The sequence below is a fragment of the Sinohyriopsis cumingii genome, chromosome 11 (genome assembly GCF_028554795.1).
Source record: "Sinohyriopsis cumingii isolate HCF-2022 chromosome 11, ASM2855479v2, whole genome shotgun sequence".
Classification (NCBI taxonomy): Eukaryota; Metazoa; Mollusca; class Bivalvia; order Unionida; family Unionidae; genus Sinohyriopsis; species Sinohyriopsis cumingii.
Genome location: NC_142971.1, coordinates 108597788 through 108625105, shown reverse-complemented (window position 1 = coordinate 108625105; position 27318 = coordinate 108597788). Strand labels below are relative to the sequence as shown.

General features: G+C 35.3%; 1 protein-coding gene across 1 annotated transcript in view; it reads right to left on the bottom strand.

The window, feature by feature from the left end:
* Nucleotides 1-27318, bottom strand: part of LOC149789264 (kelch domain-containing protein 10-like) — a 40357-nt gene that overhangs the window by 6700 nt on the left and 6339 nt on the right. The window contains exons 3-6 of the mRNA XM_089975439.1: nucleotides 25318-25402; nucleotides 16780-16934; nucleotides 9734-9894; nucleotides 4629-4713 (exon numbers count right to left, since the gene is read on the bottom strand). Of these exons, the coding sequence (XP_089831565.1) occupies nucleotides 4629-4713; nucleotides 9734-9894; nucleotides 16780-16934; nucleotides 25318-25402 (486 nt within the window). The remainder of the gene's footprint in view (nucleotides 1-4628; nucleotides 4714-9733; nucleotides 9895-16779; nucleotides 16935-25317; nucleotides 25403-27318) is intronic.

The window sequence follows — 27318 nt, the reverse complement described above, 5'->3', positions numbered from 1 at the left end:
AGCAGGTTTAAGAATGGAAAATATCTACAACTGTTGTACATGCATAGTATTCCTTGTTCACAGCTCTTGTCCAAGTATCACATTCATTTCATCTCAAAGTATTTTTGTATAGCATTAATGATGTACATTTACCATAAAACATTTACTATTATATTTGAAGATGACGTGTAAAAGTAGGAGGTTATCATATTTATTTCAAAATCAGTACGATAATATTTATTTATTCTGTCCATAAGATAACTTGACATGTCCATAAATTTGACTCACTTCAAATATAGCATATGAACTGCATCGTTATTTATGATAACACTTACTCATCCTGTGGATAAACTAGAAGCTTTGAGCAGGCTTTAGGTAAATATGAAATATATATGTACTAATGAATGAAATAAAAATAATTAATCCATCCAATAACAAAAGTTTTTAAAGACGAAACCAAACTGCCTAATTTACTGACAACAGAAAGAGATTATCTCGATAAACAAAGGGTGTAACAGGCCTTCACCACAGTGAACAGATATTGACTTGGTGTGGGTTTTAATAATGGTAACAACAACAACAACAACAACAAAGAAGAAGAACCTTTTACAATGACAATCAAATCTGGAAAATGCTAATCACGTATTATTCACCTCCATCAATCATGGATTGACTCCAAAGACAAATAATCTTTTTGACCACTACAATGAAGCCCTTTCAAAAGACTTATCATTAGGGAACTATTGGGGTTTTATGATTTTTCATCAAAGATAAATAAACAATACAAACCTTTGAACTATGTATATGTGACAGCTCTGTTTAAAGAAGCAATGGTAAATCATAATGGGGATTTACAGGACTTTGGCACTACAACGGCAGTTTGTGACATATACTTTAGTCTGGTTTATGGCTGTAGCATATGATGGCTACCTGTATCCGGTAGCCAGACTCAACTGTTGTTTTTATACAACAAACACTAGCATATATAGCCACATATTCAAAGATTAAATAAATGTCAGTGGCATTTATCTCTATGTATGCAATGCAGTTATACATAGGACTGTAGTTTTAGAACAATCTGCATTTTGTCTGCAGACATTCCCAAGCAGTCGTGGTTACAACAGATTAAATAAACATCAGCAGAGTTCAATTTCGTGAAATGGTCTTTCACGGCAGTATCAAAATGCATTTTTGCCAGAAAATCATAGTTGCTGACTACACTGCATTTATATAATAAACTGATAATAAATTATGATCATAAATAACAGGTGGTTGCTCAAGACAGTTTTTACTGTAATACACTGTTGCAGCAGATTAATTCAAGCCACCACATTTTCATATTCAGTGTAGGATCTTACCAATGGAGCAAGATACAACAGGTTGAAATTTATATAAAAATCATACTATTATGGAGCAAGATACAACCAGGTAGAAATCTATATAAAAAACATATTGTCATGGAGCAAGATACAACCAGGTAGAAGTCTATATAAAAATCATATTATCAAGAAGCAAGATACAACCAGGTAGAAATCTATATAAAAATCATATTATTATGGAGCAAGATACAACCAGGTAGAAATCTATATAAAAAATCATTATTATGGAGCAAGATACAACCAGGTAGAAATCTATATAAAAATCATATTATTATGGTGCAATATACAACCAGGTAGAAATCTATATAAAAATCATATTATTATGGGGCAAGATACAACCAGGTAGAAATCTATATAAAAAATAATATTATTATGGAGCAAGATACAACCAGATAGAAATCTATATAAAAATCATATTATGGAGCAAGATACAACCAGGTAGAAATCTATATAAAAAAATCATATTATTATGGAGCAAGATACAACCAGGTAGAAATCTACATAAAAATCATATTATTATGGAGCAATATACAACCAGGTAGAAATCTATATAAAAATCATATTATTATGGGGCAAGATACAACCAGGTAGAAATCTATATAAAAAAAATCATATTATTATGGAGCAAGATACAACCAGATAGAAATCTATATAAAAATCATATTATGGAGCAAGATACAACCAGGTAGAAATCTATATAAAAAAAATCATATTATTATGGAGCAAGATACAACCAGGTAGAAATCTACATAAAAATCATATTATTATGGAGCAATATACAACCAGGTAGAAATCTATATAAAAATCATATTATGGACTTAGGTTAAAATTTATGTGAAGTGAATTTCTGTGTATGTGCTTATATTTAATATAATAATCAACAACGTATACAATAATTGTTTAAATTTCAATATTCAGTGGCTTTTATAGCATACTACATATAGATATTTCATTAAAGGAAGGAAAGAAGCATGAAGGAAAAGACAGAATAAGGCAAAAAATAAAAAGCCATGAAAATCAGAACAAGAACAGTAGTCACAATAACTAGTTTTATTATCTTCCAAATTATTTCCAACAGCTACCTGAATGGACATAAGGTTTCTCAGGATTGCAATATATATGTAAATTGGGGTTTCCTATCATATTTACCATATATATTGGGATACAACAAAATATTTTTTTCCTGTCCCAGAGCTTATAGTAAAAGTTTTTAAAAAGAAGGTCATATGTCCCAAGACTTAATGAAATAAATTTGTGTTGAATTTGAGCATCCCCACCACACCGCACTGCACGTCACCATAAAATGCTTATTTGATAATAAAATGAAAGAAACTAACCTTGTATTGTTATCATTTAATCCTCTTTTTTTCATCATAAGCATTAATGACAAAATATATATCCACAAGTTCCATATGTGTAGCACAGACATCCATACTATAGCATGTATTGCTTATGTCACAAATCAACGACACATTGTTCATTGACCTGAGCATAGAGAAACAAATCATGCTTGGCTGTACTCAAAGGTTTGAATATGTTATCCAACTGAAAACTGGATCCAACAAAATTGCAAACAAGAGGGAAATATTCAACCAATTGCTAGAAGGCATCTGCCATTCGCGTGTGACACAGTGTTAGGTGCAAAATAACCAAGATTGTATTATAACCCGGTCAACTATATGAGAGTATCTCGCAAATAAAACTTATTATTTGAAAATACATTCACTTTACTACAAATGACAATCTTTTTGTTAGCATAGGTTACAGAAAGCATTATTAAAGCAAGTTATTGCTATGTACACTTTTTACCTGCAGACATTAATGTCTGTTGGTATTAATTATAACTACAGATGCCAAGCAGATAGAAACCCAGGTGGTAAATAAACACAACTGGCAGCAAGCAATAAACTCATTGTTTGAACTTACTGACAGGATATCAAAGACAAAGGTTATTTTTATTACAAAGCAAGCCAATCTTGGAAGCCGACTTTGGATTCTTTTAAGTGTGCAGATTTTATAAATTTTTGTTAAAATATACAAAGCTGGCCAACACTGGGAAACTAACTTTGGGAATTTTGAAAATAAATTGAAACAATGAAACAATTTTTAAAGTGACACAATATAGTGCTTTGTGAACTGACATCAATGAAAAAGCATTGTCCAGAAGATCTGGAGAAAATAAAATCATTTGATGAATTCATGTAGACCAGAAGTGAAGAAGATGATTTCGCTGACAATATGATCATTAACATGGATGAAATTCCAATGTATTTTGATCTCATTCCTGGAGAGAAATACCGCGGTACAAAATGTTTTGTGGTACCCAGCTCTAATGGCCTTACTGGACATCATATCATCATTATTTATATTTAGAACCAACCAGACATCCTAAGAAGTCTTTTAGTGAAAACCTCATGTTGATATGACTATCCATGTAGAAGAAGGAGTAGAGACAACAAGATTTTCAAGATGGTCACTGTGGAGGCCAAATTGGATGTCCAAGTAGCACCTTTTTATGGATCGACTAAACCATTGGATGAACATGTGCATAAAGTTCATGGCAATCCATCATGTAGTTGAGGAAAAGTAATGATAATAAAGTTGTGCTAATGGATGGATGGATAATGGTGCTTTCAGTGATTAAGTCCACAACATGGAAAAATATGCAAAATTACTGATCGAAGGAAAAGTTATCAATGCTTGAGACAAAGATAATTTAATAAAACAAGATTGACTTTGCAGAAGTATAGTTGATATTTCCAAAGAAATCCACCAGATTTTGCGAGGTATACTGATATGTTACATGTATCAAGCAAAATCATAAAATGATGAACATCTTGCATACAGTAACCACCTAATAGTGACAAGGAACGGTAATTAAAGTGATATTTTGAAAGAGTTACTTCCCACTAATACTATTTTTTTTAGTCTATATTGTCAACAGAGAGGAGAATAATTTTTTCATCTTTCTTGGCAAGCTCAATTCAGGAGATAGCATACGTTAATTTCTAATGTGGATATGATAACATCAATGTGATTTGATATTTGTATTCCATGGAGAAACCAAAATATATCAGCATACAAACTAGAAATGCTACACAAAGTTTCACTTACATACAGCATCTGATATTCAAAATATGACTTTACAAAAATATCAGAGAGAATTATAAAACAGATGAAAGTGCCATCATTGCATTTGTCACCACCAGAAAAGTGATATGTATGACTAACCATTTATAGGTTAGATGTAAAAACGATGTCACTAGGTACCTTTTTAAGACTGTATGCATCAACTCCTGTACCTCCACCAAACACATAGAGCTTTCCATCGAAATGAACAACTTCATGCCTGTATCTGATAAACGAAAATGTATGCATGAGACATGGAGGCCTTACCATATGGCAATGTCAGGAAATAACTAATACATGTCTAAGACATGTATAACATATATCATGTATCAATATATAGAGATCCCACTGCTTCCACAATAGGATTACTGTTTGTTGGGTCTTTAAATGCCTGGATTAAGATCATACTGATTCCACAATAGGATTACTGTTTGTTGGGTCTTTAAATGCCTGGATTGAGATCATATTGATTCCACAATAGGATTACTGTTTGTTGGGTCTTTAAATTGCTGGATTGGGGTCCTGCTGCTTCCCCACCAACAAAGGGTTACTGTTTGTTGGGTTTTTAAATTCCTGGATTGGGGTCCTATTGTTTACAAAAATGAATTACTGTTTGTTTGGTCTTTAAATTCCTAGATTGGTATCCTCTTGTTTCCAAGAAAGGATTACTGTCTGCTGGCTTTTTAAATCCGTGATTTGTTACAACCATGAAATACATTAAAATTAGTACCCAACGAATAATGCTCAATTCACACCATTATATATATATATATATATATATATATATATATATATATATATATATATATATATATATATATATATATATATATATATATATATATAGTTTGCGCAACTTTTTACTAGGGTTGCACAAATATTATTCTGAATCATATATACCCCTTCAAAACTCTAAAACAAAATTATGTTCTTTGGACTCAGATTGGGAAACTTAAGCCAATCCTGTTGAGATGTATATTTTCAGTGAGTTTTACATGTTTGAGATATGTGATGGTAATGATTAACATTTCAAACAAATTTAAGTAATACCACTCAGCCAGTAAAAATAGGCCATAGCGACCAACTGGGAAAAGGATGCTGTATTCAACAGTCAATGAAATACATCCCCTTGTGTGGACATGAATATGAGATTTTATGCAAAATCAGTCTTGTAAATTCCAAGGCTTTGAACTAAAGTGTTTTACTCCATGCATCTGAACTAACATCATTAATCTAAAAATGTATTTTTATGAGGGTGGGGGGAGGGTAAAACAATTTTTAATGGTGTAATACTTACCTGTTGCTCCTGCATAGTTAGTACATTTTCAGGAGGAAAATATCCGACCAAATGAGCACTGGATTAGCACTGGAGAACCCCATATATCTGAACATGCGTGACCCTCTTCATATACATTTGAGAACAGCCTAAAGTGGGACATTAGTGTGGGGAGGGAGATGGGAATCTGACAACAGCAACAGGTAAGTATTAGATCATTAAATTTAGTTTTACCCCTCCCCCAAATACATTTTAATATCAGTAATGCCATACCTATTGCTACTAAGTAACTGAATGTCAGTTTGGTGGGAGGTCTAATGACCCCAAAACTGGAGAATAAAAAAACAAACACAAGGAATACACGCCCTTATAGAGATTACTGCAGAATGGAATCCACATGGGCCACTTTTTGAGCAACAATGATTGGGCCCCAAGATAAAATGCCTTTAGTGTGATTGGCTAATTAGTGTGTGAGTGTGTATGTGTGTGATTTGGATTTTTAACATAGCTTTAACAATTGTTTAGTCATATTGCTGCATTATCTGCAGTGTGGCAGTTTATAGTGATGTCGTGCACTGGGGCATCATGCCGCAGACATGTAGCATTATGTCCCACCCAGTCACTCTATCCTGACACCAGGCCGACCAGTCCTAACACTAACCTCTTAATGCTGAGCACCAAGCAAGGCAACTGTTAGTGCCATTTTTGTAAGTCTTTGTTGGCTAATTAGTGAAGGTAAAAACAGAAGAAAGTGTGTGAGAGCATCAAAACATGGCTTTCATCACATACTTCATAGATGAACAAGTTAGACAGGCACATGAGGCAGTAGTGGCAGTAAGATTTACTATTTGGTATCATACCTTCAAAGTCAATCTTGTCCTGAACTGAATAATGTACTTGGCAACTTGGATTGAAAACATTTTTTGTGGAGAGATCATTGGAGATGAGCAAAGTGTGAAGGTGGAAAATCTTTGAGCTACTGAAGAGGAGAAAGTGCCAGTACTGCAACAGAAGGTCCTACCTCTGAGGTAAGGTCCTGGGATGGTCCACTAGCAGATTCAGAAGATTGTTGAACCAATATTGCTGGGGCCACAAAGGGGCAATTCAAATTAGCTGAAAAATTGAAGTGCCTGACTTTGTGCAGGACCTGTGGGATCATCCTGAAGTGTCGGAAGGCATAAGTGAACCGATGATACCGCTTTAGGCTGAAGGCATCCATTGCCCAGGCCCTCTGGTCAGGGACTGGGGAAATGTAGAAGAAGTTGTTCAGCTTGGAGGCAAACAAGTCCACCATGGGAGTTTCCCAAAGCTGGAACAGGGAATCTACTACTAATTGGTATAGTGACTACTCCGAAAGATCTTCCCTTTTCCTGACAGACTGTCTATCAAATTGTTTATCCTGCTGGAAATGTGGCATACTCTAAGTATCCTTTTGAAGCTATCCAGTTAAAGAGTTCCAAACCTCCATGCAGGGAGAAGGTGCATGTGTCTCCTTGTCTACTGAGGTATGCTTCCATCATTCACCAATGTGTTGTCATTGGAGATCATCATGCAGCAAGCTTTTATTTGGTGGATGCACCCCTGAGAACATGCCTTCTTCATCTCCAAACTGTTGATGTGGAAGGATAGTACATCTTTATGAGACCATGATCCCTGAAGAATCAATCCCTTTGGCTCAGATAAGTGCCCCACCCTAAATATGACATGCCTGTGAGCCAGTAAGAGTTGGGCGTACTGGCTGGATGGGTCAATGGGGTGATGTTGCATGGGGACTCCGCTTTAAGTGTCTTTAACAAGGACAGGATCGTACCTATTCTGCCCTGAGTGACATGGACTAATCCTCTGGGGGGAAATTCATCCCAACATAGACAAAATCTTGAGATGGATTTAGCTCGGATTTCTCTAAGTTTAGTAGGAGACAACGCCTGGTCACCATGGACCAAAAGCGCACATGTCTAGTCTGATCAATAATTACATGAGACTTTCCCCCTTTCTAAGAATCAGGAATATCCAGGAATCTACATGCATCCTTCTGATGAAAGGAACGGACTGCTTCCTTTAACTGGATGAAAGTCAAATGGCAGAAACAAATGGGGGCCCTGCAAACATCTTCCCTAGGCTTTTGTGGCATACCCTTGCGACGGCATCTGAAAACTAGAATAAATCCTCTATTTTTCTCATTCAGAGTCTATGTTGTCTGTATGCTTGGGTAGATACATAGTTTCTTCACATATAAGTAGCAAGTGTAACAAGCCATAATTTCTATGGGGATTTCATCTGTTATCAGACAATTTTCTTTATACTAAGTTTATATCATAATATTTTAAGAAATTCATGGTTTCAATTTCAGGATTGCTGAGGTCCAGAAACAGGAAGTAACTCTCTAAATGTAGGTAAGTGAGCTTGCACTGAAAATTAAACCAAGGTGACATGTTACAATATAAATATTAAAAGATATTATACAGTATAATTCTGGATTATTCATCGAGTCTGCTAATACGACCTTTTCCAAATGACCAACTATAGCCGAATACCCTACATTTTATTTCATCATCCATACTAAAATCAATATTAGAGCAAGAACACCAGGCTGTTTCCATGGGAATGAAAACTGCTTCACATATAATCACCTTAATTAACTTGGTGCCTGGATCAACATCAGTCCATTTCTCCACAGGATTTATTGTACCTCATCAAGTTCAAGATTCTGGTAGGCATTTAATTTTAACATAATAAAAATATGAATTTAACTATGAAATAAAATGGGATCTCACATTTTAATTGATAATATGACACAAGACTACTTGTCAATTGTTATAATAGTTACCAGCAGAAATTTTAATTGCATCAATGGAATAGTGACAGTTGGGGTTTTAGTGATCAGCTGATAAAATAAATGATCTTGGGTTGCTGGATTAACATTAATTATGAGCTTTGCACTATAATGAGGGAGAACTGTGCAATAATTTCAAGCAGGAACAGAACACCTGGAAACTGTCCCGCACACATAGTTACACTGATTAAATGCCCTAAAAAAAAGCACACAGTTCTTACACCAGAATAAATGTGTAGACAACTTTAGACTAAAAGATTACAATAAAACTGATTTATATGCATTAAAAAATTCTTTATGTATTTTTACTTAATTTTTATTCATAAAATATCCAAATCTGCTGTTTATCTAAATCTCTGAAATCCAACATGAACAGACTTTTTCTCAAATGTGAGACAGGATGGTGAAATATTTTCTTCCCAAATAAACAAATTTTAAATCTTGTGATGTAATCAACAGATTAATTAGGAATGGTCGTAATCAAGCTAACAGGACTATAGTTACATGATGCCAAGCTATTCAGTAAAACCGATTTATCATGGAACACCTCTCTGTACCTCTTAAACTACTTGCTTATACAGAGGTCCTCCTCTTAGAAGGTTGCACACCTACTGTACTGAAAAGCCGATTTATAAAAAAGGGTGACCTCCCTTATTGGGGACAAAATTACAAAAATATACTACCAGTATTTTGTATAAGGCAGGTGGCCTTTGATAGGGGTGTCCGCTCTTGAGATGGGCCTCTTAAGAAAGGTACTGCCTGGTTGATTATTCCAGATATCTTTATTTTAATAAATTTGTAACACTTCATCAAATATACAAACTTTGTAACACTGGTGAGTGCTGGTTTTTTTTAAGGACTGAAAATAAAGGCAAAAATATTCTTTCTCCATCTGTAAAAAAAGGGGAGAATTTTCTGAATTGGTGGGATTTAATGTAAAAATAAAAGTAGGGGTGTAAAAAGAAACATGCACAATTGTTACCTTTCTGTTGATTTTTTTAGCACATTTGTTACATATCAATGCAAATCCCACAATTGAGCATCCTTTAACATACCATGTCAATGTAGTTTCCTCGTATCCATGCTGAAATTATTACACTATAACAAAAAGAAAATTATAAAAGAGGAAATCTCTACCTGGGTACAGGAATGTTTCTGATATATTTCCATTCATTGGATTCTTTTGTCAGATGCTCCCAATAAAGTGTCTTCAGATTCAATCTATGTACTTCCATATGATAAACATATCCAGTTGTCCCTCCCATTACATAAACATAGTCACCAACCTTGGTCACAGTCTGCAAAGCAAAAAACATGCACATAATCACAAATCTAGGTTACAACCTGCAAAAACAAAAAACATGCCATTCTTGGTCAGTCTCCAAAAAAAAAACAACATAGTAAAAAATCTTGGTTACTGTCTGCCAAAAACAAACATAAACATAGTCACCAATCTTGGTTAGTTTGCAAAACAAAAAAGGCACAATTTCAATGGCTCACTGTCTCAAATCTCCATACTATTTATAACTCACACTTGACAGTGACCCAGGAGTAAATGAACCCAAATTCAATTTCATACATGATGTGCCTTGAAGTTGTGAATGCAGTGCATTTCAGTGACTGCAACTGAAATTTTTGAACAACTGATCTCAGATTACCAAATGGACAAAATAGACTAGTTCTGTGAATTTATGCCCCATGGTTTAAAATATGTAGTAATGGCTATACAAAATTGATAGATGCTCCGAGGGTAAACAATGGAAAATGGGGGATAGGTGGGATAATAAGTAATTTCTCATCTTATGTTTATATACAACACTGTCAGTTCAGATAACACTTAATATCTGATCTCCCTTCCCTTTCATTTTAGTCACATGATATGACTGCATTTATAGATAACTGCAAAAGACAATCACTACCATAGTAAAATTGCAACATCTTTCAAGTTAATATAAGTTGGACTAAATACAGTTAAACTTCAAAAACTTAAAAAGACAATCACTACCATAGTAAAATTTCAACATCCTTCAAGTTAATATAAGTTGGACTAAATACAGTTAAACTTCAGAAACTTAAAAAGGTGCTGCAAGCCAAAATTTTGGGTTTTGGTTTTCAGTTCTTTCAAGTGTTCCAGTGATATTCACATTGACATACCTTTCATTGGGACAGAGTGAGTCATTTGAGTGATGCCAAGCATTCATGTGAAAAATAAATGCCTTTCATTAGAGTGAGCCATTTGAGTGATGTCAAGCATTCATGTTACAAAGGAATGTCTTTCATTAGACAAAGTGAGTCATCTGAGTGGTGCCAAGCATTCACGTGACACAAATGAATGTCTTTTATTAGACACAGCAAGTTATCTGAGTGATACAAAGCATTCATGTGACAAGGGAATGCCTTTCATTAGGACCAAGTGTACCATTTGAGTGATGCCAAGCATTCTTGTGACAAGGGAATGCCTTTCGTTAGAGCAAGTCATTTGAGTGATGCCGAGAACTCATGTGACAAAGGAATGCTGTTCATTAAGACAGTGAGTCATTTGAGTGATGCCAAGCATTCATGAGACAAGGGAATGCCTATCATTAGGATCAAGTGAACCATCTGAGTGATGCCAAGCATTCTTGTGACAAAGGAATGTCTTTCATTAGACAAAGTGAGTCATCTAAGTGATGCCAAGCATTCATGTGACAACAGAATGCCTTTCATTAGACAGAGTGTGTCATCTGAGTGATGCCAAGCATTCATGTGACAAAGGAATGCCTTTCATTAGACAGAGTGTGTCATTTGAGTGATGCCAAGCATTCATGTGACAAAGGAATGCCTTTCATTAGACAGAGTGTGTCATTTGAGTGATGCCAAGCATTTAACCCTTTACCTCATGCAAGCGCCTTAGGACACATCTACTCCATTCGCATGGAAGCGCCTTTTGATGTTTCTACTCCATTCACATGGAAGCGCCTTTTGACATCTGCTGTAAACATTGGCCATTTTTAATGTGTTTTCATAACAGTACCTTTGGGGAAAACCCCCTATTAGATACCTCATTCATTGCTGTGAATGACCATTATGTCAGATCACGTGGTTGCTGTTTATGCTCTGGCAGAAACCTGCTATTTAAAGTAACTGGGTCGTATTTTCCACTCTCCAAAATGGAGGTCGCGGATTTCGTTCAGTACTTTTCATGATTAGAATCACAACTATGAAAGATTCAATAACTTAGGTAAAGGCTCTGATATTGATGTAGGCAGCAATTAGTTTTTATAAATTATCAAATGACTTAGTTATGTAGACGCAGACAAAGAACTTGTAAATTTCGAGTATGAGAAATGGCAGCTATGGTTGGTCACGTGGCTTCACAGACATGATGGTGAACAAGTTATCTCAAGATTTGAAAGCACACATAAAATTATTCCGTGAAAAATAATTACACAGCTATAATGATTGGACTTTACTCTTATATTTTTCCATACATAATAGATGTGTGCCAAAAACGTAAAATGGTTAAAATTGCTGTTAAACGTAAAAGACATTACAATGCTTAACAGTTAACAGGCAGGCCTATGTGCATGGAGTTGAATAGGTAACGTATTCTATTTACAGCGCATATCACACTGGGTAACTTAGCTACATGTGTATCAGAGGGCTAAAAAGCCATACACTTTATGAGGTAAAGGGTTAAGAGACAAGGGAATGCCTTTCAGTAGGACCAAGTAAGCCATTTGAGCGATGCCAAGCATTCATGTTACAAAGGAATGTCTTTCATTAGAGTGAGTCATCTGAGTGATGCCAAGCATTCATGTGACACAAAGGAATGTCTTTCATTCAGACCAAAGAGCCATCTGAGTGATGCCAAGCATTCATGTGACATAGGAATGCCTTTCATAAGGACCAAGTGAACCATCTGAATAATGCCAAGCATTCATATGACAAAGGAATGTCTTTCATTAGGACCAAGTGAATCATATTAATGATGTCAAACATTCGTACCATCAAGCAAACCATTGACCTTGGTCACAGTCTGCAAAACAAGGATGAGTCCAAATTATTTATTTCTTCATCTTACAAAAAAATGCATTTAATTCTGGACACAGTGATATTGCTAGCCATGATGTTACAGCATGGAAATTAGAGAATAAATGTATTGTTTTCTCAGATTTGTATAAAGGCATATCTGTGAGTGTAATTCAGTATAGTATATCAACAAGTATAGATCTATGCAGAACATCAGTAAGCGTAGTTCAGTACAGAGTACATGCATTGTGGATTACGGGAAATCCACATTCCCATGGTGGAACATAATGTGTCTATTCCATAGACTGAATATAGCAGTCACTGTCCATATGTTGGCTTGTAGTGGATGGATTAAATTTTATTGCTCCAACTTGAAATTTGCAGTAATATAATTATATAATAGTGGATGTCCATTACATCAAATGGAACTTACCTGTCAGGTGAGCTGCAATAACACAGAGCAGTATGCTCTTCTTAAGTTTTTAAAACAAATTCACATGTGTATCTTCTGGGATAAAATATAAATTTCTCAGCAAAGATTCCTGACACTATTTAGGTGCTTCACAAAATATAAAAAGTTTAATGATAGTAATTTTAATGAGAGAGAGATTCTGCTTTAAAAAAAACCCATGTAGCTGGGCCCTGGTACGCAAAAAAAACATTGTACATATGACTTTTATTTTAACAGTGGGAACAATGAGAATGCTGGAAGAGGAGCAAAAGATTATATATGGGTTGTACATATTGTACTGGAACCAGTCAGTGAAATGTAGCATAATGAACAGATTTTGTGTTTGATTCTGGATCTGGTAGCCAGTGAAGGTTACAGAGCAGAGGGGAGGTGTGCTCAGTTCTTTGTACTCTAAGGATGATCCAAGCAGCTGTGGTTTGAACTTTTTGAAGTTTCTATAGTAGATACTGAGAAAAACCAGATAAAAGTATATTACAATAGTCAAGTCTTGAAAGTATTAAAGAACACAAAAGTGTTTTAGTAGCATCAACCAAAAAAAAACTGAATGTAGTTGATGTGTCGCAGCTCCAGGTATGCAAATTTGAATATGTTCATTACATGCTGATATAATGAACGTACTGTCAAGACTGGCACCTATGTTTTGTACTGACTGTGTGAATTTAACATTGGTATTGCTGATACTTATTGTTTGAGGTCAAGGATGTGAATGAGAAAGTCTTTGTGTTGTGATCAGGATGGTTTCAGTTTTATCATCATTAATCTGGAGCTTGTTACATGTCATCCATGAATTCACATAGGAAATGCACCTCTCTATGCCTTGGATGGTAGCCTCAACTTCAGTTGGAAAGATAGATTGGTATATTTGAGTGTCATCAGTATACAATGGATGAGACACTGGATGTTAATCTATGACACCTGAAAGGGCTGAATGTACAGAATCAAGAGAACAGGGCTGAGAACAGAAACTTGAACACCACAACAAAGATCAATTCGGCTGGAATGTTTTCCAATTGCAGACAATTGATTTGTGTGTGTGATTAGCTTGAACAATTTTGCAGTCACATTGCTATGATGTATGCAGTGTGGCAGTTTATGGTGATCTCTAATATTGGGGCATCATGCCGCAGACATGTACCATGATGTCATACCGTCACATTACCCTGACACCAGGCTGACCATTCCTAACACTAATCTCTTAATGCTGAGCACCTAGCAAGACAGCTGCTAGTACCATTTTTTTAAAATAGGTTTTTGGTATGACTGCCAGGTTTGAACCCATGACCTCCCCCATTCGAATTGGATGCTCACATGACTAGGCCTCAGAGCGGTCTCATGTTGATGTTAACATTATCATAAATTGTAAGACATTAATTTGTGTGCTGTTGACTAAGCATGACTTAAACCATTGTAAGGCTGTATCATGAATACCAACTGCATGCTGGAGATGGTTAAGTAGTATATCATGGTCTACTGTGTCAAATGTCAGAGACAAGTATGTTGGTGAGGACTGTAATCTTTCCACTACTGAAAGGGAAAGTCATTAATTAATCTCAGTTTCAGTACTATGTCATGGGCAATATGCACATTGTACATTGCTAAAAAGACTGAATTCAGATGAGACACAAGCTGGGATAGAACAATTTTTTCTAAGATTCTGGAAATGAATGAGGTTAGAAACAGGGCAACAGTTCTTTAAATTGTTAGGGTTAAGTGTCAGTTTCTTCAACAAAGGCTTTACAATGGCAATCTAGTGTGTATGTGTGTATTTTTGGATTTTTAACATAGCTTAACAATTTTAGTCATATTGCTATGATGTCTGCAGTGCAGTAGTTTATAGTGATTATTACTGGGGCATCATGCTGCAGACATGTAGCATCATGTCCCACCCAGTCACATTATCCTGACACCAAGTCAACCAGTCCTAACACTAACCTCTTAATGCTGAGTGTCTAGCAAGGTAGTTGTAAGTACCATTTTTATCTGGTATGTCTCTGCCAGGGTTTGAACCCATGACCTCCAGCTTTCAAGGCAGATGCTCTAACCACTAGGCCACTGGAGTGGTGCCAATGTTGTTGTTGTTGTTGTTGTTGTAGGATTTAACGCCATTTTTCAGCACACAATAGGCTATACATGGCGGCCAGTATTAATGGTGGAGGAAGAACCCGGAAAAACCCCGGAAAGAACCACCGACCCATGAGAACCTACTGGCAAGCTTTCTCACATATCCACATTAGCCGAATCCGACAGACAGAGGTGAGATAGCAGTGATCCGTAACGGAGAGCGCTTTAGACCACTCGGCCACTTGGGGCCCCCCGGAGTGGTGCCAAAGATGAAAGATACAGCTACCATATGTTTGTGTGTTGACAGAACATGAACATTCATGAGTCTTGTTTCTTTAAAAGTTCAACTTGAGAGGCTGGCAGCATGGACTGTGAATGAGCATCCAACACATCCAGTACTATTACTGATCACACAATATTTAACTATGGATTATATGTTTGTTGCCGGAAAATATACTCAGTAAATAACCTTTTTTATTTTATACTTAAACTTACAAACAAGTATATTAATCAATCAATTGGAATAACACATTTGCAACAAAGAACGATTTGAATGTTTTACTAAACATTTTACAAGTCACTTAATTAATGAATGAAACTTGACCACTCTGCATTGATACATTTAACTTTACTGCCATGGATGTGTGCAAGTACAAGGGATGATTCTCAGTCAGTTGTGCCATGTAGCCAAAGAAACATAACAAAATACTGATATTTGGAAAATATCATACAATACATCAATGAAAATTGAAGATAAAATTATGAAAAGATGAAACAGAAAAATGCTAAGGTAATCATTATGATCATCTCCATGTTGCTGCCATGGTGGAAAGTCAGTTTTAAAGTGCAGTGTGCTGCATGGATCATGATTGTTGTGGTCCATGAAATCAGAAAAATATAGTACAGTGTGACCCTGCTATAGCACGCTCTGGATAACACAAATTCAGATATAACATGGTCATGGGGTGGCTCCTGAAATATCATATACATATATTTTTCTTGTACACGAAAAAAAAATCTTCCTTAAAAGTATGAAAAAAACATAAAGGTTTATTATCATTTTGGGAAAGAGATCATGCATGAATAATACAAGACAATCGTGGCCTAACTATATATTTTTCTCATACACGAAAAAATAGTTTTTTCTTCTTGAAAGTACGAAGAAAAAATGTATAAAAAGTTTATACATATTTTTGAGCCCAAATTTATTGCCTACCTCCCCCAGTTTTGTTACGGTACATGCATCATTTTCTTCAGCTAACTGACCTAACTGCTTATAACACGGTTCGGTCTATAACACGGTCAGGTTCTACGGCTCCCAACTACCGTGTTATAGCAGGGTCACACTGTATAATTTTCCTGCTTGTACAAAATGTTGGTAAAATTCTGGTATGTGTATAATAACTATTATTATGATGTAGCATTCTATAGGTAAGAAATTAAGTCCTACAATATTTGTGAACCTACTTTAGGTTAACAGTAACATTCTACACAAAGTTTAGTGGAATAATATGCCATTATAGGTGAGACTAAAATAGGAAAACTTTTGTATTATGTACCATGGAACATATGATGGGGAGATGATACAAACCTCAATAATCTTACAATGCTCTTATCAATCAAATTGACAATTACTTACATGTCCATATATAGGTGCGGGTAATTCTCCACTACAATTCAGTTGCTTCCAAAGAAGGTGCCTGAGGTCAATTGATGTCACCATATTGGACTTCTTAATTCCAAAGGGAACCCCTGTTCCAGCCAAGTGTATCAAGTGATGCCCACATCTCAACACTGGAAAAGAAAACGAAAATGACAAATATACCATCATTACAAAAATATTTACATTTTTGCTCTCCAGATAACTTGCACGTAACTGAAAATTAACATTCTTTCCAAATCTGGTCCAAAAATTAATATGATATATGTATCGAGTACTGATGCACTTGCCAATCAGGCGATTCAAAGTAGGCTAGGCTACATGATTATATCCTTGTCTGCAAATAAAGAACATTTACATGATCTTCTGGTGTTTTGTTTTGCAAATAAAGAATACTGGTTGTAGTTATTGTGTTTGCTTTTGGTATTGTTCCTAAAGATATACTGTTACTGGTGACAAATGTGCACAATGGTCCAGTTGTTTTAGACAAGTGAGTTATCTTTCCATTCATGCATCTGCTGAGTCAAACAATGGTGATGGTTAACTGAACTGATTGGAAGCAGTCCTAACAACTGGATAGCTTCTACATAGAAAAGGAAGCACAGCTCAATCCTTCATGCAGTAGGTATTGAAAGTAGAATTATTTTGGTCCTCAATATTTGTTAGGATTAGGTAAATGAGTGGTGCGATTAAGGCAATCCCTTGGAAAACCAATCTCTTCTAATAAAATAGGTTTCTTTGAGAATACTTAGCTGATCATAACACCTAAGAAGAACTACTAATACCTCACATATCCAGCTCAACCAGAAAAAAATTGGTCTCTTCCTTAAGGTGGAGGGAGATACAACCCCTTAGCCCAGAGAGACCATCTCTGATCCATTAAAGTATGTACAACAGCTTCTTGTAACCGGACTGGAAAAGACTCCATCTGTCAGATAGTGGCTTCATTAGGGCAAAATTTCCCTCCAACAAATCCAGCCATGTCCATATGAAGCAGTCTAATGATCTGGAAGGGTAACCTTTGTGCCATGGGTAAAGGTTCCTTCAAATTCACATGAGCCTTATAGGATGAGAGATCTCTGATAATAACTGGTGAAGTAAACTCGACTCTCCATCCCATGGCATAGATAACAATAGAGAACAGTCTCAATCAAATGCAATGACTGCTGACTGTCCTAACTTCATCAGCCAATATGTGGAGCAAATTCAATGCTATGGGTTTAGTCCAAATTCAGTGCTATGGATTTAGTCCAAATTCAATGCTATGGGTTTAGTCCAAATTCAGTGCTATGGGTTTAGTCCAAATTCAATGCTATGGGTTTAGTCCAAATTCAGAGATATAGGTTTAGTCCAAATTCAATGCTATGGATTTATTCCAAATTCAGTGCTATGGGTTTAGTCCAAATTCAGTGCTATGGGTTTAGTCCAAATTCAATGCTATGGATTTAGTCCAAATTCAGTGCTATGGGTTTATTCCAAATTCAGTGCTATGGGTTTAGTCCAAATTCAATGATATGGGTTGAGTCCAAATTCAATGCTTTGGGTTTATTCCAAATTCAGTGCTATGGGTTTAGTCCAAATTCAATGCTATGGGTTTAGTCCATACGCACAGATAGCCCACTTTATTCAGGATGAAAATGTCTATGTCTTTCCCCTCTTTGAGGATAATGATAGTTAGAAAACAGTTTCATAGGCAATGACTGTGCTGACTGTCAAAATTTGGTAGCCTGTCTGAAAAGAGATGTCCAATGTCCAGTTATGCCAACTGGTGCTCAGTCCAGTAGTCCATGTTTGGTGACCAGCCCTCAGTGGTCTGTGACAAATGACACGAGACTGAAAATGAGACCGTCTCAGTAAGGCAGTTGACTTTTTCCACAAGTCTGACCAATTTTCAGTAAGGTTTAACAAAATATCAAACTGCTATTTGTAAAGCTGGAAATTGTATTTAAAGGTTTCATAATCAAAACATTTAGTGACAGTAAATATTTTTTTTTAACATAAAAGTTTACAAAAGTACAGATAGACCTTATTTATCACTAGTACAGTTGCACAAACTTCAGTTCCACTACTGCTACTGAGTAACTGAATGTCAGTTTGGTGGGAGGTCTAATGACCCCAAAACTGGAGAATAAAAAAACAAACACAAGGAATACATGCCCTTATAGAGATTACTGCAGAATGGAATCCACATGGGCCACTTTTTGAGCAACAATGATTGGGCCCCCGAGAGAAAATGCCTTCAGTGTGATTGGCTAATTAGTGTGTGTGTGTGCGATTTGGATTTTTAACGTAGTTTTAACAATTTTTTAGTCATATCGCTATGATGTCTGCAATGTGCCAGTTTATAGTGATGTTGTGCACTGGGGCATCATGCCGCAGACATGTAGCATGATGTTTCACCCAGTCACATCCTCACACCAGGCCGACCAGTCCTAACACTAACCTCTTAATGCTGAACGCCAAGCGAGGCAGCTGTTAGTACCATTTTTGTAAGTCTCTGGTATGACTCGGCTGGGGATCGAACCCATGACCTCCCGCATCCGAGGCGGATGCTCTAACCACTAGGCCACCGGAGTGGTCAGAGTGTAACTGATACCTCAATATTTTTCAAAGGGTCAGAGAGGAAAAGTAGAGTTAAAAAGGAGAAATAAACAGGTACAATGTATCAGGTAAAAAAATCAATCCAACAAGCAAAGTGATAACAAGTATTACGCCCACCCCCCCAAATTAACTGTAATTCAGTAATATTCAACTTGACGTATTTATTTATTTGGGGTAAAATAATGTTTCTGTTTTTGATCTTACTGTCATTTAAATGAAGTTTTAAAATATCATCTACTGTTTTCTTTAATCTTCATCATCCTAACATCATTTTTTATTTCAAGGTGCATGTATTTCATGTTAATTTCTACAAGATGACTTCACAAACTGAGCCCCGTATATCATCAATACATATAAGAAATCACAACACACTCGAGGTCAACTGTGTCTTTACAATGGAAAAGTGTTAGAATCTGATAACAGCAGTAGAATACTGGAAATAATTTTTTTATCAGAAATTTTGTTGTCTTTAAGAGACATGCCATCAAAATTTCTGATTATGTTTGACAAAATCTTAGCATCCATAGAGCATGGGCATATCTCCGAAAATCACTAATATCACCTCCTTAACAACTCAACATACAAATGCCAAATTCCCCTCCCTCAGTTAGTCTTGAAAACATGTATTACTTCGTCACCACATGGATTTGAGGATTTATTGCCTTTTTTTTAAACAGAGTGTTTGTTACAAAATTATGTACCCTCTTTTGAACGCATAACATAATTTGTATTTACACTGTTTGAGACTACTACCATATTTACCATATGTATTGGAACAAAATAAAATAATTCTTTTCATGTCCCAGAACTTATGGTGAAACTTTTTTCATCTAGGTTATACAGTGTGACCCCGCTATAGTACGCTCCGTTATAACGCCAATTCGGATATAATGCGGTCGTGGTGTGGCTCCCAAAATTTCATATACATGTATTTTTCTTGTGCACAAAAAAATTCTTAAGTATTACGAGAAAACAAACGTAAAACGTTGCTTATTATTTTGGGGAAGAGATCGCGTATGAATAAGACAAGAGAGATCGTGGCTTGACTCCTGAAATTCTACATGTATTTTTCTCGTACACGAAAAAATATTTTTCTCATACACAAAAAAGTATAAAATAATTTTCTTAGAAGTAAAAAGAAGAAAAAACGCATAAAAAGTTTATTCTGGGATCACGTAGGTCTTCGCCAATGTCGCAAACTCGGATTGTTTTTCCTTATTGGCTGCAAAACATACCATGTGGTTTTTTTATTTGTTGGTGACATTGTTGGCTGTTTAAACTTTTATATACAACCATTGGTTTGGAGTGCAGAAATTCAGAGGCCCCATGAAAGGAAGCCACAAACTGGTTATAAAATGCAGTGAAATTTATCTACTGTTACATAAACAAATTCTTTGTCCATACTGACAAACCATCTAAACACTGCATTGTTATATCATAATCCGCTTATCCTGAAATCTAGCCTGAGTTCTGTATCTTGTGAAATATCCGCTTTTTTGTTGTTGACATTTCTAGTAATGGAGATCAACCGTGCGAGGCAATGTCTCGTAATCTATCTTTCATCGGATTTTCGGCCGATCGCTAGTAATTAATATATTTACAAAGACTGACATTTGTATGTGGATGGTAAGTAAAATTCCTCTTCGTTTCACTCAGAATTAAGTTCTTCAGAACGCTCACGTTTTCTGTAATAATCCCTATCATCAGAACACCTGCATCTCTATCGTCTGTTGACCCTTTGTTAATTTTCAGACACATGCGTGGAAGGCAGCATGACGCTGCTACCATAAATGGAAAAAAAAAAATACATCTTACTTATTGGTTTATTCAGTAGGCATGGAGGGACAGTGACTAGAATAGTCTAAACGATGGCCAATTCCTTTTTAAAAATGTACCCAGATAAAATAAATTGCTGAAATTTCAAAGGAAACAGATTACCTTTGAAGCACCGACTGTTATGAAAACGTGCCCAGCAAATGAAAAAAATACCAGTCTCAATCATGCAATACACTTAGTTGATGCGGCTGCCACAATAAGAAATGGGCTTTCGTTTGGTTCTCCAAAGCTGTCCTTTAGCGGTGACTTCAATAGCGCATGCACCCTTCATCAAAGAAAGCCGACTACAATCTTTCAATAACAGCAAAGAACTTTTCTTCAAAGGAAATCAGTATCAAACTTAAATAAAAGTGATGGAATCTGATGGATTTTTGCATTTTCCAATGTGACTGGAACACGTTAACTGTGCTGTGAAAGTTTCCTTTTTGTAGGAGAAAGTTTATGCTTACGAACGCTACCAACGGCGGCTTAAAACGCAAACTAACTTTTACTGACTTGGAAAGTACTTTAAAGTAAATGTGTTTCATCATTCGTTACGTGACTGTGCTGTGTTTTTCCACTGAACTCAGACCAAAATGACCTATTACAAAATCACTGAATATTTTAAAGCTGTGTGTGTGCATATTTTAGATGGAATCACTTGTATTGTGGATTCAATGTATATGATGAGGTTCACAGGTGAGTACATGGTGTTGATACTCTATTCATGCTATACATTAGACATTTATATATAAACAGGATTGACGTATATGTACCAATTCATGGTTCTCTAAATAAAGCAAACTATTATATTATGTCTTCTGTTTTCACTACAGGTGTATTTCTCATTTAACATGCATCAATTCAAGATGGCAACTGTGCCGACAAAGCACATATTTTACTGCCTGCATTTATTCCCCACTCCCACTTTTCTTTGGTGTTTTTTTTTTTTTTTTTGGGGGGGGTTGCATTTTCTTCAGCTAACTGACTTGGTTGCTTATAACACGGTTCGGTTCATAACACGGTCGGATTCTATGGCTCCCAACTACCGTGTTAAAGCGGGGTCACACTGTATGTCCCCAGACTTAAGAACTGAAATAAATTTCTGGCCCCAAACTGCACATTGCAATAAAACAGATAAACAAAATGTTTTTTTGATAATAAAAAAAGAAACTGACCTTATATTGTTTTCATTTATTCCTCTTTTACTTTTCATCATGAGCATTAGAGAATACAATATATCCATGAACTCTGTATATGTAGCATAGGAATCCATACTGTAGTGTGTTTCGCTCATGTCCGATAAGACAAGACACATTGTTCACTGACATGAACATTGGTTGTACTCAAAGGTTTGAATATGTTATCCAAATGCAAACTGGATCCAACAAAATCGCAAGTGTTACATGTTTAGGCTCTTAAAGAAAGTACCAAGAAAAAGTAAAGACAACAAGCTTTGTAAAATTTAACAAAAAATTTATTTCCCTAGAAAACAAGGTCGGGCCCCCGAGTGGCCGAGTGGTCTAAAGCGCTCTTCGTTACGGATCACTGCCATCTCACCTCTGTCTGCGGCGGTTCGAGTCTGAGATTCAGCCAATGTGGGTATGTGAGAAAGCTTGCCAGTAGCTTCTCGTGGGTCGGTGGTTCTTTCCGGGGTTTTCCCGGGTTCTTCCTCCACCATTAATACTGGCCGCCATGTATAGCCTATCGTGTGCTGAAAAATGGCGTTAAACCCCACAACAACAACAACAACAACAACAGAAAACAAGGTCAAAATGAGAAAAAGAACTTAGTTTTACAAATCAAATCCAAAATCAATCCAAGAATTAAAAAATAGAAGTCCTAGTATTAAAAAGTCCTAAAAGAAACTGAGTTTGAATCCCGATGAAATCCAAACTGGAAGATGATGACATCTTTTGTAACCTATGAAGTGCTGCAGTGTCAACAGTCTTTTGTTGAATCACATATAATATTATTCCAGTTTTTGAATTCTGTATAAATTTCGATAAATGTCCTTGTCCAAGAATTAATTTAAAGCACTAGTATTTCCAGGGAAAACAATTACCTGAAATACAAATAATTTGAAGAAAATAAAATAATTAGCCCAAAACTGGTCACAACATAAAATAACTTGACTTCTCAAGTGTTAAGTCATGAATGACAATTCTTTCTCAAAACATTAATATTAAGTCTAACCTAGACGCAAAACAGATGGCTGGATGGAGGTCAAGAGTTCATCCTTCTGGGAAAACCAAAAGTTTGTACCAATAAACAATTGTTATTTGTCATGTACTCCCAATATGGCTTTGATTCCACATAATGAATCTTACTATGAGAAAGAATATATATAAAAAAAGAAGAAAAAGATGTTTACCAAAAAACTATCACTGGTTCTGAATCAAGGTCAGCATTGGATATAATGTCTCTATCAAGTTGTTTACATCAAAAACAACAAATATCAGTCAGAAGCGAACTCTATTCTGGAATATCAAGTCCAGTAAATAAAGTTACATTACAATAGCATGTAATGGAATACAATTTTTTTCAGAACCAACAAACAAACAAATTAAATCAAATATAAATTAAATCAAATATACATGACACAAGCGAGAGGGAAATAATTGATCAATTGCCTGAAGACATCTGCCATTCATACATGACACAGTGTTAGGTGCAAAATAACCAAGACTGAATTATACCCAGGTCAACAATATGATAGTATCTCACAAAATAAAAATCATGATTTGAAAATACATTCACACAAGTGCAAGTGACAATCTTTTTGCTAGCAGGGGTTACAAAATGTTCTATTAAAGCAAATTATTACTGTGTATACTACTTACCCACAGACATCAATGCCTGTTTGTATTAACTATAACTACAGATGCCAAGCAAATAGAAGCCGAGGTGGTGAATAAACACAACTGGCAGCGAGCAGTAAACTCATTGTTTGAACTTACTGACAGGATATCAACAAAAAAAAAACAATGGTTATTTTTATTACAAAACAAGTCGAACTCAGAAACCAACTTTGGATACTTTTAAGCTGATTTTTTTAAAAGGGTATCAATACAAAGGTTATTTTAAAGACAAAGAATGCCGACCTCAGAAGCTGACTTTGGATTCTTTTAAGTGTGCTGATTTGTTTTTGTTTTTAATATACAAAGTCAACCGAGATATGGATGCTTACTTTAGTTCCTTTTCACTGGTATTCACATGACGTTTAAAAATAAACTGAAATAATGGAATGTGCAAGGACATCAATGACCCAGCCTTGCCCAGAAGACTTGGAGAAAATAAAATCAGTTGATGAGTTTGTGAAGGCCAGTACAGATGATTTTGCCGACAAAATGATCATTAACATGGTTGGAATTACAGTGTGCAATGATCTCACTGCTAGGCAGACTGATGAAGATGGGGGTTAAAAATGTGAGAATTAGCACAAATGATGCAGATTCTTTCTAAAAATCTGACTTTAGTCATTACAGTTTATTAAAATTTTATCTCAAGTAAAGTTTTATATTTTTAAAAATAAAATTTCAGTTGGAGTGGATTTTTCGACATGTAATTTCCGAATGATTTATAAGGTATCCCACAACTTAAAGGAGTCTGTGAAAACATGTTGGAGATCAATATTTTTAATTCAGAGACATGATCCACATAACAGTCTATAGTCTGCAAGGCTAATTACCCCTCGTTATGGTATCACTTGTTGACAGATGTGGTCCAAGGGGAAGATAAGTCTCAGACAACCCTCTTATTGAAAACAAATAGCTGGTCAAATTAAAATGGTAATGCATCAGAGTGACTTAGCGAATTTTATTTAAAGAGTCAACTGGTTTAAAAATTCCATTTAGGGCATTAACACTGCATAATGGAGGCCCTGTAACTCTCAATATAAATAAATCTTTTACATTCACTTATTGCAAAATGTATCAAATACCTAATTTAATGTAATCACCATCAAAGGAATTATATTTGGAAACTTTCATGCAGCTAGATCATTTGATGGAGAATCAGACTTAAAGTCCAGTCTGGTTTTCTCATGGGAATACAAAGCTTTATGAACAATTTTCAGCTCCTGTTGTTTTCTTTACCTACATGTATGTGAAGCAAGTTCTACTGGCATTTGGCCTTTGGTCTTCAACAATGTCCATTTTTTTGTAGCAAAATTGAATCTCCATAGCTAGAAAAATAGAAAATATGAAAGTCAGACAAGTGATACAAAATATAAATGGAAATGCACGTGATAGGTGAATTAAAATTTCTCTGCCCAACAAGCCTGAGCAACAAATAGCCAGTCAACTTTTATTCAACTGGATGAATTTTGCATGGTAAACAAAGAAGAAAAAAAAATCAGAATTATGAGATGGCTTTCTATCCATCCTTAGTGTCAAGCTAGTTAGTCAGGATAGGAATTGCTAGGAAATAAACAGAAAGATTCCACCGAAACAGAAAGAAGTGTCGTACCTGGGAAGTTTTTGGAAATTTTTGTAAAATACCCTTACCCCATAGCACCATCCTCCAGGGTAATATTAAAATTTTAAACTGTTAGGGCAATCCAAACCTATTATCAATCCAAGCTGTATGTGTCTAGCTTAAACTGTAGGATGCATTCAAGAATATTACAAATGTATGACTGTACACATGTATGGACAGATTGTGTCCCCATATTTCTTTGAAGTACAACCATAATTATCATTCAGTGAATGACATTTAATTCACAATAAAAAAAAATTAAAACTCAATCAAGCTGCAGAATAGTTTCTGAACATCAATATACATCTAATGAAAATAGACCATTATTGTACATATGTGTGTGATGGTTATGGCAAATGAGAAAAGTTCACTGAAAATGATAATTTCACTTCTTAAGTTTACACAGCATGAATAGGCCTAGATTCCCGACTCATTTTATACTATCTTATTTGCACTGAAATATAAACATTAAAAGTGATCTGATGAATATTATTTTTGGTATACAATGCATTAAACCTTGGTTTGGTCTGATTACCAAGTCCTATTTAATCTAACTGGAAACATGTTACAAATATGCTACAGCCCCACTTGCAGGCTCAATGATGTAGGATGTGCCCATTGCACATATGCATGTTGTAAGAGTTGAATAACGGAGGTAAAACTTTTTACCTATGTATTTGTCTAATGATGATGTTACAGCTTAGAAGGTCTTGGTATTTTTTTAAAAAGTGGCTTATATAAAAAATCGAACTTTGTATTGGAAGGTTTTAACCATTTTTTGGTGCCTTTACCCTCATCTCATATGCATTTTCATTTATTGCAATTTACTCTGCACATATAGCCTGTATTACGCTGATGTGCCGTTAAACCCTATACATTTGCACATACATGCTTACACACATACATACAAATATAGATATGAAAACATGTCACAGATGTACATAGTCAATTCAAATGTTTGCAAGGTTTATCTTGTCTGAATAATGATAAAACCTTATAACTGCCCAATCGAAACTCTTTTGAAAGGGCTTCATTGTAGCCACAGGGGGTCATATTGTTACTTACCATTTACCTACAAAGCACATATGTACTTACATGTTACTGTATTTTGTTATGAATAATTAATCTGCATTGTTTTTTGTTAATTTTTTTATTTTCATTATATGCTTTTGATAATTGGACTTGATCTTATCCAAAGTCAAGTTCATTTTCTACCTGAGCTGAATCACTAATTTTGGTTTTGCAGTAAACATGTTTATCTCAATATGAATCTAGAACTTTGGAAATTCCCCACGAAATGCTGGGTCTACCTGTTGTTTACTACATTTTATGTTATAATTTTAGAAATAGACTTCTAATTATAACGTAGATTTTATCCTGTAAACATTTCAAGCATTCTAGATGGAAACTTTCCATTAATAATTTCTTTTTAAAAAATGCAAATTTTGACCTGATATCAGGTAGAGGACCATATAATCTTATTTTTTTATAAATGAATTATTCATGCTGTACGATCGTAGCAGAATCAGTTGTATTATTGTTGAGTCAAGTAATTCATCTGGTGCTAGAATTTACCAATTCAAATTATTTAATACCAGTGATTCTTCTCTGGAAATACAAGGT